Source organism: Etheostoma spectabile, unplaced genomic scaffold, assembly GCF_008692095.1.
Source record: "Etheostoma spectabile isolate EspeVRDwgs_2016 unplaced genomic scaffold, UIUC_Espe_1.0 scaffold123, whole genome shotgun sequence".
In the NCBI taxonomy this organism is placed as follows: domain Eukaryota; kingdom Metazoa; phylum Chordata; class Actinopteri; order Perciformes; family Percidae; genus Etheostoma; species Etheostoma spectabile.
The window spans coordinates 222,961-237,194 of NW_022605572.1; the positions used below are offsets into that span (position 1 = coordinate 222,961).

The following is a 14,234-nucleotide window of genomic DNA, read 5'->3' on the forward strand; positions in this document are numbered from 1 at the left end:
TTTTTCTATGTACCAGTTTATGACTTATCCGTGTGCTCCTTTTTTGCAATTATATAGTGATGATACACATTTTAAGTTTTTTCCCCAAACCCTCGCACCAGTAATTAGATTATAATACAACGGACAGAAAGAATATTGATGCTTTTGGTCCGAAATGTTGTTGCATTATTTAGTACTAAAACGCTTCTTGACAAGTTTTTTGTGGAGGTTTTAGGATATTTTCTGTAATATTTCCATCTTATTTGGTCTATTATTACCCCCCCGCCGACAACCGTATATGTATCTTTAATTATTTTGATTCCCACAAATCACCTGTATCTGTACTGAGTAGTCTTTTTACAATTACCGCAATACATGATTTTAATTTTGACTAAGTTAAATGTAGTTTGTTTTGGTCGAACCACCCGTTTAATTTGACCACATTTGGTATTTTTTGGGGGGGGGGGTGGGGGGTATTTTAGGCCTTCTGGTGACAGTAAGCTGAAGACAGACAAGGTGAGAGTGGAGATGGAAGGACATGTCGCAGGTTGGAGTCGAACCCGGGGCTCCGGTGGTATCAAGGAGGTAAACCTTTGTATGTGGGTGCCCACCTACCAACGTGCTATCCGGGGCGCCCATATTTGCACATTTCTAAAGTAATAATCATTCAGTAGTTCCTTAAATTTGCACAGAACAAAAATTGGTGCATCTGACGAATAGTAATATGTTTTATACTTGCAAAGTACATTTATAGATGGAAGAAAACCGTTTGGCACCCAAATGGACCCCTGGGGGATGCCAAGGAACAAGTACAAGCAGACGATAGTCTCCAATTCACATATTGTTCATGTCTCTAAAGTAAGTTTTCAGAGGACCGTTTTTACAGATCTCTGAAGACGTCAATTGCATACTGTTTATTGTTCTATGCATTTAATCTCCTCAATTGAATCAGTATATGCAGGTTGTGTTGAGCAATTTGAACCAATCCATTTTAACTGCCCAAAAGTAATTTGTTTTTTAACAAAAGTCTATAAACGATTATAAATCGTTTGTCGTAGGATTTTTGCGAATTGTGATAGTGATGAAAAGGCCTGTATTTGTAAGTGTGTCTGTCCCAGTTGTTTAAGTGCTAGTTAGTATTTTATTTTGTTAGTAAAATTTAACGTTATAATGCTAGATTACAGATTATGTTCTGAGATCCCCTACAATAACTTTTTTTTTTTTTCTTTACAAAATTTCATGATCACGTTCATTGCAATCAGTAGATGTTTTGTATTTACAATTCTTTACAATATATATATTCGCTCTTTTATTTGTTGTCCTTTTTTTAATAATACTAACTAATATATGTCCTATAATCTTTAATATTGTTTTTGTTATTATGTATGTTTACTGCAGTATTCCTTTCTACATACTGATGATGTGTTGACAACTTTTATGTTTTTTTAGTATAGAGCTTTTTTCCTGCCTGTTTAGTTCTTTTGTTTAATGTTTTAGATTCTCTATAAATGGTTTTTGTCTCTTTACAGGCATTGTAATCCTTTTGTGATCCATTGGTAAATACTGAGTTATATTGTTCTTTAAATATTGTATAGATGGTAAGTTGTGTTAATCATCTAAATGCTAACAATTTAGTTTTAGTCCACAATGCGTATGATAATCCTCCTCGTAATTATGGAGAAATTATTTTCTGGGTTATTTTATTTTCCGTGTCCCAGTAAATCTGTCAGTGTATTGAACATAACTCTGTTTATTGCATAAATAGCGATTCTTGTTTGATATGTTATTGTCTCCGAGTGCAAATGAATCGAATTCTTTCAGAGTCAGACTGTAGTGTGTTGTGTTGTGAATGTGTATTTGAGTTATCAACACCTCCCGTATTGTTTGTGTTATATTGTCTAGTTATCATCAGTTTGATTACCATAAACTTTGGCTTGTGCTGGTGTTCCTTAGTTTATGAATATTTTGCGTTGTGGTCCGTGTGTTTTGAATTTTCTGTTTCCTCACGTAGCGTTTTTTCTAGCGATGTCCGCATTGCTTTAGTGTTATTACAGTATATACAGTTTTACAAGAATGGTTTACCTTTTGAGTGTTTATCTCACTGAAATGTGCAGGAGCGGTTGTCAATCTCGAAAATAAAGAATTAAAAGATGGAAGTAATACAACTAAATTGACTTTATTTTAATGTCACTTACATTGCTATTTTAAGTGTCAAAATCATAACAATTGTTATCATAGGATAATTTACAGATAGAGTGCACACGCTAAAAAAGGAGACCTAAGATTACCAGGAGTACGCCCTTTGGTGCCAACAGCAGCATGGAAAACTTCCTTTAAACAGGCAATCTGTTTTGGGGGGTTGGGGGGCGTGGGAGCTCGTAGTAATCAGTAAAGCAGGTTGCACACAATTTAATGACCATACATTTTTTTTGCAATATCATATGTACAAGTATAAATCGCAATTGTCCCAAAATATTATTCTGTTAGCTGTGATTCACTTAGAGCAGCAATATGTCATTGGCTTTGTCACTGGGCACACTTTCGAAAGCTGGTAAGTAAGAGGAAGAAAGAAGCACCAGAAGCAAACCAGACAGACAGAGACTGTGAGTTGAAAAGCCAGTGTGCGGATGAAGGAAATAAAAGACAAAACCTAATAACTTGAGACGTGGCTCAGGGAGACAACAAAATTAAGGAGATGGAGAGGAAATTGTTAGTCGCCAAACTATGCCTCCCGCTTAAAGCACAGATGTTCTCACGCTAATGCACTATGCAAAATCCTTATGGTGGTACAGACGCTTACCACTTCTTTTCTCACCTTACAAAACCACCCAATACACTGTTACGATGAGTGACAAGTATATCCCTAGACAACAGAATCTGCGAGGTTCATGCGCAAAGCTAGCAGCAAACAAGCTGTAGCGATTGTTTTGTTAGTGGTGATTAGTAGCCCTACAAGAGATGAACTAATCACCAAGCTGTAACATACTATTTGGCCAAAACATGATGCCCATTCATAAAGTCATTAAAGGCATCATAAGCTTCTGAATGAAGTGGAATAAAGATACCAATCCCATCACTGCACCATTTCTCACGGTAGCCTCACTACTGAGGACAAATTCACTTTAAAATAAACACGGTGCCAAATTTCGTAGTGAAGAGCATCTATCCTGTCCTCTCTGTCATGTGACAAAAAAGCAGGTTCTGAGCAAACTCCAAGCAAATACGATTTTTTTCGCGTTTTACTTCTGTCATAGTGAGACAATGGGGATAAGTGGTTTCACGTGTGTTACATTTCTCTAAAACTATAAGTATAAAGCGGTCGCAGTGTATATGATCCCTATAATGGCGAGCCAAAAGTGCGGTGCTGTGCATTACCACTTCCCTCCAGGTGTCGCCGGGAAAATTCCGCTGTATGTCCTTTTTGGCCAGGTTCATTAAATTACATTTTCTTTGTGTTGAATTTTAAACTCCGTCTAATTAAACTAGCTCTCAGATCTTCTCAGGGTGGTAAATGTAGACAGCTAGTCTAACTGTCCAGAATCTGTCCATGTGAGTTTTTCTGTTGCACGCCTAAAACAGACTTTTGAACAAGTCACCAAAAAAGGTTCCTTCTTAAGTGCTATTTGCAACACACCGGGGCGTCCGTGCGATGCTTAGTGGCGCCCATGACCAACGTCACTGGTTTAAGACTGCCACTAAACAAGAGATGTTTCTCTCCATCGCTGGAATGCTGTGGTGGACCTGCCAGATACCTGGCCGCAGCGCTGTGGGGGACAGTCTGGCTTGCGAGACTAGGCCTTACCTAACGTTAGCCGCATCTCTTGTTTACGGTCTTAACCGGCTTGCCTGCACTTCGGTTGGCTGGAGTGTTGATAGACCTCGGCATTGCTGTGTATCTGTCTCAACAAAAATTGACTGCATTCTTATTTGTTTATCTGTAGTTCAGGACAACGCCAAAACTGTGGTAAACATACTTATAAACATGTGGCAATCCCAACTTTTTTTTTGTTTGCTTTTACATCATGTTAATATCAGCTCTGCATTTGCTAAACAAATCGGCTTATGTTAGTGGTTGACTATCGGATTTCGCTCCACTCACATCACTTTCCCAAGCGGTTGTTTGGATTAACACCCCTTCCAAGGCATCTTATTACCTAGATATGACTGCTATGTCATTGAACAGAAAAAGACATACATGATGGGGCTGAGGCAATATTGTTGTAAGATGACATAACAATACTTTGTTAAAATTTCTGAATGGTGCATTTGTCTTAACACATTCCACATTCAGAAATGTAACGAAAGTATTGTTCCGTACCATAAATACCTCCATGTACGACATAAGTACATTCATTAAAATGTGCTGTAAGGCAAAAAATAAAAAAGTTGTAGTTTTTCAGATCGTTATTCTCCCCAAGTATAAAGTATTTTTTTATTGCAGGGCAATTTAAGTTGTGCAGCCCCTAAACTTATGTTACGTTTGTTAGCGATAGTAGTGGTTTCTTGGTTATAGTGCCCAGGTTAGCTCAGGCAGTAAACAACATAACAATAGTCCAAAATTCACAAAATGTTCAAAATGATTTAAAATTTTCGACCTTACACGCTATGAACACTGAACCTGTGTCGCTCACGATGTGTCAGAGAAGTGTCCACAGTTGAGTGCTTGCTGACCGCGGTTTTGTACTGCTTTGGCCAGGCTGCAAAGATTTCGGTCATTTTAAACACAGCCCACAATGCTTGGAGAACGTTCAAGCCACAACAAGTCGACCTGGGAAAGAAGCAATAGCCATTGATCCAGGCGTTAACACTGTGAATTCGAACGCTGGAAATGGTCAAGCGCGTGAGCAAAATAAAGGCGTCTTCGCAGCCTGGACAATCAGGAGCACAACTCGTTTTGTCCGGACCGCAGACAGAGTGGGATAATGCCAGAGGCTGGAGACACTTCTAGAGCCATGCAGGTAATCGTCTGTAACTTATCAAATACATGCTGCTTGTTATTTTCTGGAATAAATTACAGTCAAATATCAATAACTATGTATGTAAAAAAAATAATGATGATGATAATAATATATAATAAAATAATATGTTGATAACCAACTGTCTAATAAACCTGTCTCTGTGTGCATGTGTGTGTTGGTTCTGTGGTAGGTATTAACTGAGCTCCTGGGTGAGAGGCCTATGTCTCTGTTCTGTGGTACTACCTTCTCTCTGCCACTTGCGTCTCAAGATGGAAGCCTGTGATGAGGACCCTGCATATGTGGTTGAGATTCAGACAAGTTCAAAGGAGGACCTAGCATCCCGTCAAGAACAGCTCAACAAGTTGGCCCAGATTGCTACAGTTTGGACCCTCGTTTCAAAGACTTGAAATGCCTGCCCAAGACAGACAGGGAAGAGGTGGGACCACACTTGAAGGGATGCTGCACAAGAATCACCCGAAGGTCTTCACAGACACATGATGATGGGCCACCCAGGAAAAAATCAGCCTTCTGCAAATGGACTCAGATTCAGAATCAGAAGAGATGAAGAGGTCCACCTGCCATACATAGGTCAGAGCAGAGCCCGCCATTAAATTGGAGGACCTGCCCGTTGCGGTGGTGGGCATCTCATTCAGGAGCCCATGAGAAGCTGGCCTCACTAGCTCACAAATATCTAGCCACTCCTGCACACCACTTTCCCTGTGAAGACTTTTCTCAGTTGCAGGTCACATTGTGAACAAGAAAAGGTCAGCTTTACTTTCAGAAAATGTGAACAAGTTGTTTGCCTCAGCAACTGGCTGAAGATGATGAAAGCTCAGTAGATTTGAAAGGTGATGTTTCAACAAAGAGACCATTTCAGTGCAACATGTTTAGTAGTTAGCACTGGATTTTTTGAGCAACTGGATAAAGAATGGAGGAAAGGAAAAGATTGTTTTTGGTTGATTTAAAGTTTTATTGAAAATGTTTTTTTTCCACATAAAAAGCAACAGATGACTCAAATTGTGCAAAAATGTGGTAGGCCACTTTTTGATTTGACTACATTTATTGCTTTTTGTTCAATTGATACCTGTAATTGTACATCCTGTTAAGAGGAATGCCAAAGAGGACGCGATGGGACATTACAAGGACAAATATTATGGTGTGTATGTTTCAGCTTGATTTAAACCACCATTATTTGGCTGTGTTAATAAACAGACATAATATGAAAATGATGTATCTGTGTCCTGTTATTTATCTTTTGGTATGCATTTCAGAAAAATGGTTAGGATTCAGGTGTAATTGCAAATAGTGATTAATCCTGATTAATCCACTGAAAATTGATTAATTTGATTAAAAATTTTAATCATTTGACATCCCTAATAATAACCATACTGTACTTCATTACAGTCAGAAACACCGGGGCCCCGCAGGGGACTGTCCTCTCTCCTTCCTCTTCACCATCTACACCACAACTTCACTACCCACAGAGTCCTGCCATCTTCAGAAGTTTTTCTGTGACTCTGCTTGGTTGATGTACAGCGAGGGGGACGAGGCTGAGTACAGAGCTGTGTGGGGGCTTTGTCACATGGAGTGAGCAGAACCTCTCCAGCTCAATGTGACAAAGACCAGGGAGCTGGTGGGGGATCTAGGAGAGCCAAGGCAGCAGTGAGCCCTGTTTCTATCCAGGGGGTCAGTGTGACATTGTGGAGGACTACAAATACCGGGAGTGCACTTGGCAATAAAACGGACGGGCCAAGAACACTCAAGCCCTCTACAAGGGGCAAGCCGTCTCTATTTTCTGAGGAGGCTGAGGTCCTTTTAACATCTGCAGACAATGCTGAAGATTTTTATGAGTCTGTGGTGGCCAGTTGCATGCTCTTTGCTGTTGCATGCTGGGGCAGCAGGCTGAGGGTAGCGGACGCCACAGACTCAACAAACTGATTCGCAAGGCCAGTGACGTCGTGGGGGTGGTCTACTCTCTGTTGGTGGTGTCCGGGGAGGACGCTGTCCAAACTACATCCATCTGGCAATGTCTCGCACCCACTCCATGGCTTGTTGCTCAATCACAGGAGCACTTTCAGTGACAGACTCATTCTCCCAAAATGCACTACAGAGCGCCACAGGAAGTCATTCCTGCCTGTGGCCATCAAACTTTATAACTCTTCCCTCTAAGTGTCTGGCACACACACTTAGAGAGGTTGAAACTGGACAATATTATCTGTATTATCTGTTTTGTGCAATAACACTGGCCTGACATGTGTGCAATTTCAAATACTACAATTATTATTATTATTATTATTATTTTACTTTTCACCATTCCAAATCCTTAATTATGTTAATTATGTAAATAATGTATAATAACATTCCTTTATGTAAATACCGTACGTATCCAATTCCTTATATTTCTTTATTTCTTGTATTTCTACTCTATTTATAATATTTGTGCAACTACAACACAGAGTTTCCCTTTGGGGATCAATAAAGTATTTCTGATTCTGATTCTGATTCTGATTCAATCATGTTCTTGTTAGGGGTCCCAGTCTGAGGCTGTAGAATCCACAACAGCAGGGCTGTGGACGGCTGTGGAATCCTATTGTTTTCATAAGGATTATTAGGGCCCGAGCGCCGACAGAGGTGAAGGCCCTATTGAAACGGAAGGAAATCTTCCTTTCCTTTTCTTTCCTTTCTTCTGGCAAATTAATCACCTTTTTGAGGGGCTTAACACACTCAAAAACTCACTATATTTGGTGGTTGCATCAATTCTGGTAAAAATTCACGTATTTTAAGGGTTTTGGGAATAAGCGCACAAAAATGGCTTGCTAGCAAAAACAATTGAGCCCCTGCAGTACGTTTAACGTAGACTCACGCAACTTGGTACACGTATGAAGCATTTCAAGACGTTCAAAAAATGTAATTGGAGCCATACCCTAAACCCAACAGGCCAATTTGAATTGAAAGTTCATTTCCACATTGCTTACTTTAACAAACTCCTCCTAAAGATTTAATCTGATCGACTGTTAATTTGGTCTGTGCCATTTTAAGACGTTAAAGATGAAAAGTTATTAAAAGAAAAAGCTGTGGCGGGGTGGCCATTTTGTGCGTTTGCCATCAAACAGGAAGTAGGGCTGCTCGGTTATAGAAAAAGTAATAATTACCATTATTTTGGTCAATATTGAAATTTAAATCTTTTAGTGTTCTTTACCTTTGGGATTGTGCGCTGGGATATCAGTTGCAGGCCAGGTTAGACAATACGCACGCTGAATCTACTCTGGGCAAATCATCACCTGTACAGTAAAAGTCAGACCTACAGAAACTATGGAATGACATACTGGACAAGCAGATTATGGAGCTGAACACTCGTATCAAGCCCGACACATACACCTTCATGAGATGAGGTGTCTGACCGTGGCGTGCAAGACCATAAACGAGAAAAAAGAAACACTCATATAAGTGCTCAACGCATGCCCACATGAGATTTTCCCCAACAAGAACAGTCTCCCAGCCCTCCTTACATTGCCCATGACGACATGTACTGTGGAGAGACTCTTTTCAGCTGTCAATTGGATAAAAACAGGCACCAGGGCAACAATGTTAACAGATAGACTGAACTCTTTGTCCCTTTGTCATTTGAAAGGGAATTGACTGATTCACTGGAACATCAAGACATTCTTGCTGTGTTCAGCACAAAACCCTGCCGTCTCCTGCTGTAAGTAGCCCCAAGTCCCACAAGCAAGTTTGAATTGAATTGTGTACATATGTGATTATTTATCAGCTCAGATTGTTATGATGTTGTGTATATGGTTAGATATGTTATTTATTCAATTATTCTGAAGAAATCAGCTACAGGAGAAATACTTTTGATTGTTTTCCTGTTTCCTGTTTTTGTTTAGCAGATGTGTCAGATTCAATGCTGCTGTTATTTCATGTCGATACAGTTCATTTGTCATTCTGAATTATAGGTTAAGTTATATAAGTTATAAGTAAGTTGTAAGTTAAATAATTTTGGACATGCAGTTCCCTTCCCCGCCCTGCTGGGTAAATAAATGGAGAGAGAAACAGACCCTCCAAAGATATAATTCCGTTTCAGACTTTTTGTGTATTGACAATTTAAAAGATATAAATGAAGTTAGGCTTACTGTCAAGGTGTATGTCTTTGTCCGCTTCAGCACTGAGCTGAGGACTGAGGCTGCACCAGAGCCACACACGTAGTTTGCTGAGTTGCATAGTGCTGCTGAAAAGCGTGGAAAACGGAGATGAAGGGAACCCTTTTTTTTTAGCTTATTTTAACTGGCCCATCCAGTTTTCTGGAGGGCCACCTACAATCAAAATACTGGCACTGCCATTGCTTGGACCCCGTCATAACTGCTTGCAGTTCTAGTTTTATTTGGAACTTCCATACAAACAAAAATGACTATTATATATATAATAATAATAATAATAATAATAAGGGATTTATTTTGTTGGACAGACTACACTGAAAGGTATATAAGCCTACCAAACCAATAAAACCGACTGCTGAAGATGTCTGCATCTGTGTAAGACTACAACGCAACCCACAGAGTTTTCAAACTATATTGATGGATGTCTCCGTTTCATGGGTTGGAAACAGCTAAGTAGTGTGAAAGTGAGACGTTAACCTTGCAAAAGATATGCGTTTTTAAACAAAAACGTATCATAGTGGATGTAGCGTTAGTGATGGGAAGATGAAGCCTCATGAGGCTTTGGGGCTTTCTTTTCTATTAGTGGAGAAAAAGGGATTCAGGGCTTCAAACACACAGCTAGCCCAGTGACATGTGGTGGCTTGAAAAACACAGAACCCCTTTGAGACTTGGGCTAAAACACTAAACAATATTGTTAATTTGAATAGTTTTAGTCTCATACCTGTCCATTATGTTATAGTAAAATAATTATTAAATACACACACACACACACCATTACCTGATTTCTCTACCAGCTCGCTGACATCCTTCTTCTCAGCCAGTCCGGAGTATCCCAGCCCACGACACTCCAAGATGGTCTTCAACTTCTTATAACTGAGAGTAACTGGATCCACAAGCTGAGAGGCGAACATACCAGTCTCATACCAAACTACCGCCTCAAAAATTCTTGCTAGCATAAACAACACTATGAAATACAAGAGTAAGAAGAACAATTTCAACCACATCTTAAAGCTGGACGAGAGCGCTGCTGGCACAAGATAATGTTTCTGTCATAGGCTGTCTATGACCAATGGATAGGCTTCCAATGACTTTCTACCTATTTACAACATATATTAGCTATAAAATATTTGTATGTCCGTCAGAGCTTCATTGTTTGATCGAGTGTGGCTGGAAAGATATCCCTGACAGTTCACTTCCTTCACCAGTAGTTCACATTCGTGAGTCCTGCTAACGGTGACAGCTAGCTAATTAGCTTAGCATGCAGGAAGGCCTTGGTATTAACCAAAACAAATAGGCGTCGACAAGATCCAGTGTCAACTGCACGCACTGCAGTTTCCCGCTGAACGTCAGAAGCGAGTGACACCAAATGTTGCTGTGGTTCCAGATATTCACAACATCAGAAAAAGACACCAATGACGGATCTAATTTTTGCTCCGATCAGCTGGCGTACACAGTTCGCTGTCACAGAGATGACGTCACATCCGGCTCCAACTCGCGCATGTAAACAAGATACAAAAGTAGATACTGATAAAAGATTGACCGTTTTCGACATACAAAATAAAATACTGATACAAGATTAGCCGCTTTTGAAATTGCCTACTACATACTACAAAGGAAAACAGTATTGGTGGGGAGGCTAAGCCGGTCCGTGTACGTTTTGATCGTTTGTATTTTTGTTTGAACCACAAAACGAAATAACGAGAAAACCACCGTTTTTCGTTTGTCGTTTCAAACCAAAAACAAAGAGACGGTAAAAAGAGAGCCGTTCTTCCGTTTTGGTTTCTGAAGTCAAAAAACGAAAAACGAGTAAACCAATTTCAATAACGGACCGTTTTTGTTTTTGAATTCTTATTTTCATTTCTCCGTTTGAGATATACATTACAAGAAAGACAGGTGGGCCGCGAAGTAATAGTAAATATAGCTATAAAAATAAAAGCCAAGCTTTTATAACAGGTAAATTGTGCTGCACTAACGTTTATACCAGAGTAACGTTAGAAGAAAAAATCAATCAATAAATAGGTGATATGAACCTGGACCCAAAGAAAAATGTTAGCAACAGTAGTTTATATAGTTATTTATATCGAGCCTATCCACGTGACATCACCACCCGTTTAATGAGCGCAGTGTTGGTTCAATACAGTTGGTAATAGAGGGTAACCTGAGAACTGTGTGTGCAGAGTTGGTACTGTTAGCGCTAATTAAAAATTAAGTTCATTTTAATGTGGTTTCTCCACAATGGACCAAACTGTTCCCCCTTTCAACCAGCAAGAGCAGTCTTAAATGACGACTGTAATGTGCTATGGGAACTGTTTTAAATCAAGATTACTGATACAGATGTATTTATTGTGTTCACTTCATTGGTTTTTGTTTTATTTGTAACCTGCTATACCATCATCATCATCATCATCATCATTATTCACCCCAATCCCAGAGTTAAACCTGCATGCCTTCTGTTTTAACCTGATTCTAACACTGCTATCAGCTCTCTAGCAGCTCAGACAACAACTCCCATCAGAAATGTCCTAAGTAGGCCATCTGGGGTTCCTCACATGAGCTGCTGCTTTCCTCATCCTTCCACACATTTCAATCATTTAAGGTCAGAACTTGACTTGGCTTTTCCAAAGATTCATTTTATTTTCTAGGTAGGTTTGGTAGTTTATTTTGTCACAATATAACAGGTTAATAGTATGAAGTATAAATTGAGTTTGTAACTCCCTTCTCTATAGCAGAAATATAAGTTAATATACTGTAGAAGCAATATAAAAATGGTAAACAGAAATAAACTCTAGCTAGTGGAGCAGTGCGGGGATGAATTAGAATGTGAGAGTCTGAGAGCTTGGAAGAAAAGCTGCTCTGCAGTCTGTGGTGCGGCAGCAGAAACCTCTATATCCCTTCCCAGAAGGCAGCATGGTGATCAGGTGTGGCTGGGGGGTACTGTCCTTTAGGATCTTTGGGTCTTGCGTATGCACCTCACTCCCTGATATCACTGAAGCTGGGGAGATGGGTACCAATGATCTCTGGCAGTTTTAACCTCCGCTGTAGAGCTCAGGTCCTGGTCATGGTCGGTCCTGGGCTGTGCACATCCCATGCCAGTTTGGGATGTTTCCAGTCAGGATGCTTTCTATTGCTCCTCTCTAAAAGCTGACAATAACTTGGGTGGGAATTTGGCTGATGTAGTCAGAGTGTGTGTAGTTTTTATTTAAGAGGGTGTTGTTGGGGGGCCTGTTAAATTGAGTTATGTTCATCTGTGCTGACATCGTGGTGATGTCATTTTAGGCAAATATAAATTATTAACTTGTTCAAATTTTTTCTATTATGTTCACTTGCAGAATAGTTTAGTTTAGTTGAAATGTCCCTTTGTTGTTAATCTATTGTATTTTATGCAAATAATAAATGAATCAATTATTTATTAAAATGTTTAGATCAGTTCACTGCTTGTTGTTTATTACCACACTAGAGCCCACACCCCCAAGGACTGGATGTCTATATGTGAGACATGTTTTAAATTGGTGAGTGTCACAGTCAACTCCTAAAACAGTTCACGCAGTATAATAGCACACATGGAAATCAGCCAAACATTATGACGGAAGAGATCATTTTGGTGAGTAGGCTAATGACTTAAGCAGGGGCAAAGAAACGTGATTTGTGAAGCAGTTATAATGAAAATAATGGAAAATGTTTAGCTTTCCAAGTTACTGAACATAAAACTAATTTCTCTTTCATCTTATATGACAGCAGTTTGCACACAGCTGGCATGGTGCGACAACCTACTGGTCTGTTTTTGTAACGTTTTGAACTGCCCTTGATGGTCCATTACGTGGAAACCACAATAAGACACATTAATTATTATATAGCGCTAGCAGTACCAACTCTGCACACACAAGTTCTCAGGTTACCCTATATTACCCGCTGTATTGAACCAAACAATGCGCTCATTAAACGGGGCTGGTGATGTGCAGTGCGTAGGCTCGATATTAAAAACTGTAATAAAACTCGTTGCTAACATTTTCTTTGGGTCCAGGTTCATATCAGCCTATTTTTGATTGATTTTTTTTCTTCAACGTTACTCTGGTATAACGTTAGTGCGCACAATTTACCCGTTTAAAAGCTTGGCTTTATTTTTATAGGCTATATTTCTATTACTTCCGGCCCACCTGTCTTCTTGATGTAGATCTTCCAACGGAGAAATGAAAATAAGAATTTCAAAAAACAAAAAAACGGTCCGTTTTTTGAAATTGTTTACTCGTTTTTCGTTTTTTGACTTCAGAAACCAAAACGGAAGAACGGCTCTCTTTTTACCGTCTCTTTGTTTTTGGTTTGAAACGACAAACGAAAAACGGTGGTTTTCTCGTTATTTCGTTTTGTGGTTCAAACAAAAATACAAACGATCAAAACGTACACGGACCTAAGCCTCTGAACAAGCTCCTAAAAGCACTGGACAAAAAAATTAACTTATACCACTATTGCAAATGAAAAACATAACATAACTCATTGAGCTTTGAATTTTTTGTTTACTTTATATGATGCTGCATGGTTTACCTCCCCCACCCATTAAACTATTCTAACAACTCATGGTGACATAAGACAAACAAGATGTTCAACTAAAAAATCTATAGTTTGACACAGCCTATAGTAAAGAGTCTCCATGATAGGAAGAGGAGTTTGTGTTTGGTTATGCAGAATTTTAAAGAAACTCTATTCAAACTTTCAAATCACAAATATTCAACCTTCTTTCTCACGTTTTTACATTAGTGTGTTTTGAATGGAATGTACAGGCTCAGATTAAGTAGGATGGCCGACAGGGGCAAATGCACCACAACCTATCTAGCAAATTAAGATCTTCATTAATTTGACAACACAACCAAATATACAATTGCACTGCAAATACAGAAATGATGCAGAAAGAAAAGCACACAATCCCCGAAAACAAATGCAACAAAAAATGCTGCCCGTGGGGTCAAAAATCAAGCTGTTTCACTCAGTGCTCCTCCTAGAGGCCTGGAGAACTTCCATCGTGTAATCTGGATGCAGTGTTTTTTTTGCATTTGTTTTCGGAGATTGTGTGCTTTTCTCTTAGCATCGTTTCACTTTTTTGGAGTTTGTTTACTTTTCTTTTTGGATAATCTCTGTATTTACAGTG

The 14,234-nt window shown here is 39.3% G+C and overlaps 1 protein-coding gene across 1 annotated transcript in view; it reads right to left on the bottom strand.

Moving 5' to 3' along the window:
- Positions 1-10,591, bottom strand: part of rnf103 (ring finger protein 103) — a 38,693-nt gene extending 28,102 nt beyond the window's left edge. Inside the window, exon 1 of the mRNA XM_032510627.1 lies at positions 9,873-10,591. Within this exon, the coding sequence (XP_032366518.1) occupies positions 9,873-10,098 (226 nt within the window). The 5' untranslated portion in view covers positions 10,099-10,591. The remainder of the gene's footprint in view (positions 1-9,872) is intronic.
- Between the last annotated feature and the right edge of the window lie 3,643 nt (positions 10,592-14,234).